Below are 2,500 nucleotides of genomic sequence, written 5' to 3'. Positions count from 1 at the left end.
ATCCGTTTTTAAAACGGTAAAAATCCTGGAATAAATGTTGCCAGGCATTTACCGTTCTTTTAATGCAAATTTTTAACAGTTCACATCGACACATTTCAAAGCAAAATAGCCAACATGAAAATATTGACATTAAATGATTGTGACTATCAAGATAACATTTAAATCTCTTAAAAAGTCACCATTGGATTCTATTTATATCTTTTGTTTTGGTTTCCAAGTTGGTTTTTTTTTTATTTCTCCAACAAATACACATTTTAAAAGCAAAAAAGCCAACATGAAAATTTTGACATTGAATGACTAACTATTACGATAGCATTTAAATCTATTCAAAAGTCATCATTAGATTCTATTTATATATTTTTTTTTTCCAGGTCGGTTTTATTTGGATTTCCCCCAATAAATACCCTTTACGCACCTCAATCGATACATTTTAAAGCAAAAAACCAACTTTAAAATTTTTCGACATTAAATGACCAAATGACAAAAGAACTTAAATCTCTTAAAAAGTCACCATTAGATTCTATTTACATATTTCGTTTTGTTTTCAAGGGCGGTTTTTTTTTTTGTATTTCTCCCATTTTAAATAAAAAACGCAAACATGAAAATGTTGACATTAAATGATTGTAACAATTAAGATAACATTTAAATCTCTTAAAAGGTCACCATTAGGTTCTATTTATATATATCTTTTGTTCTGTTTTCCAGGTCGGCTTTTTTGTATTTCTCCCAATAACTACCCCTAAAACACCTTTCTGGCAAATCTTAAAGCCCAAAAGGAAACATGAAAATTTTTACAGTTATAGATGCTGTCTGAGCAAAGATTTGGCAGTAAATTTAGTATTCTTGAAGCGTTTTAAACGTTATAGAGACGGTCTGAGCCAAGATGTGGCTTTAATTTTAGTCTTCTAGAAGCTTATTAAACATTATAGATGCTGACTAACTATTACGACAGCATTTAAATCTATTCAAAAGTCACCATTAGATTCTATCTATATCTTTTTTTATTTTGTTTTTCAGGTGGGCTTTTCGACAAAGGAGACATCAAACAAGAACTCGCCTTCCGGTATGCAGTCGACAGAGTGAACCACGAGAAGATCCTGGGCACTAGAACGAAACTGCGCACTATTATTGAAAAGATCCCGCCCTTCGATTCCTTCTTGGCCTCCAAGAGAGGTGATTATTTTCATATTAGTGGTAGCAGTTACATTTTTTGGGGGCCTCAAAGAGAGGGGATTATCTTTATATTTGTGGTAGCAATTACTTTATTTGGCCTCAAAGAGAGGTGATTATTTTCATGTTATTGGCAACAATTACTTTTTGGACCTCAAAGAGAGGGGATTATCTTTATAGTAGTGATAGCAGTTACTTTTTTATTTTGGCCTCAAAGAGAAGAGATTATCTTTATATTTGTGGTAGCAATTACTTTTCTTTGGCCTCCAGGTGGTTATTTTCATACTAGTGGCAAAAATTACTTTTTTTAGCCTCAAAAAGAGGGGATTGTTTAGATATTAGTGGCAATAATTACTTTTTTGGCCACCAAGAGGAACAATTTTTTTTCATATTATTGGCTACAATTACTTTCTTTGGCCTAATAGAGGGGTGATTATTTTTATATTATTTTCTTTGGCCTCATAAAGAGGGGATTATTTCCAGATTAGTAGCAGCAATTACCCTTTTTGGCCTCCAAGATGGGTGATTATTTTCATATTAGTAGTAACAATTACTTATTTTCTGTCGGGAGAGGTGATTATTTTCATAATAGTGGCAAAAATTTCTTTCAAGGGGGGCGTCTCCAAGAGAGGTAATTATTTTCAGATTAGTGGCTGCAATTAATTTTAAGGGGGCTCCAAGAGGTCATTATTTTCATATTAGTGGCAACAATTCCTTTTTTATTAACTACTAGGAGAGGTGACTAGCTTTATATAGGTGACAGCAATTATTTTATTACTTCCAAGAAGTAATTATTCTTATATGGTGACAATCATTACAATTTATATTCCAAGGTAAGTGATTATTTTATACAAGTAATATCAGTTACTTTTCCGTTACTAAGAGCATTTATGCAATTAATTGCACTAAAGATTATTCTCAAATTTCATAAAATAAGGATATTAACTATTTTTAGTTCCATGTTAAAGGAACACATTTGCATATCAGAATATAATCCCCTCTACTGCTCTTAATGCATTACGTCTCATAACGGCGACTTACGAAATAACTGATATTACTAACTGATAGTGAAGTTCATTGCATGGAGAAGTGGAGATATGCAGACTGAACCAACAGGCCTTCAACTTCGATATTTTAATTTAATGTTCGTAATTAATTTAGATATCGCGAATGTCACATGAACTGAGTTGCAATTCCGGTTATCGAACCTCTGTGACGGGAGGAGAAATATAATGCTGCTTTTATAGACATTTGTTTTATTCTTTATTATTATTATTATTATTATTATTATTATTATTATTATTATCATTAACCGAGCCACTGTGGGGGG

The 2,500-nt window shown here is 31.9% G+C and overlaps 1 protein-coding gene across 5 annotated transcripts in view; it reads left to right on the top strand.

The window, feature by feature from the left end:
• Positions 1 to 2,500, top strand: part of LOC137649638 (glutamate receptor ionotropic, kainate 2-like) — a 256,943-nt gene that overhangs the window by 192,743 nt on the left and 61,700 nt on the right. For all 5 annotated transcript variants that reach the window (XM_068382615.1, XM_068382613.1, XM_068382614.1 and 2 more), the window contains exon 2: positions 1,018 to 1,173. In XM_068382615.1, coding sequence (XP_068238716.1) covers positions 1,018 to 1,173 — 156 coding nt within the window. The remainder of the gene's footprint in view (positions 1 to 1,017; positions 1,174 to 2,500) is intronic.

Source organism: Palaemon carinicauda, chromosome 11 (genome assembly GCF_036898095.1).
Source record: "Palaemon carinicauda isolate YSFRI2023 chromosome 11, ASM3689809v2, whole genome shotgun sequence".
NCBI classification, from domain to species: Eukaryota; Metazoa; Arthropoda; class Malacostraca; order Decapoda; family Palaemonidae; genus Palaemon; species Palaemon carinicauda.
The sequence above is the reverse complement of the archived record's forward strand: the minus strand, read 5'-3'. Positions and strand labels throughout refer to the sequence as shown.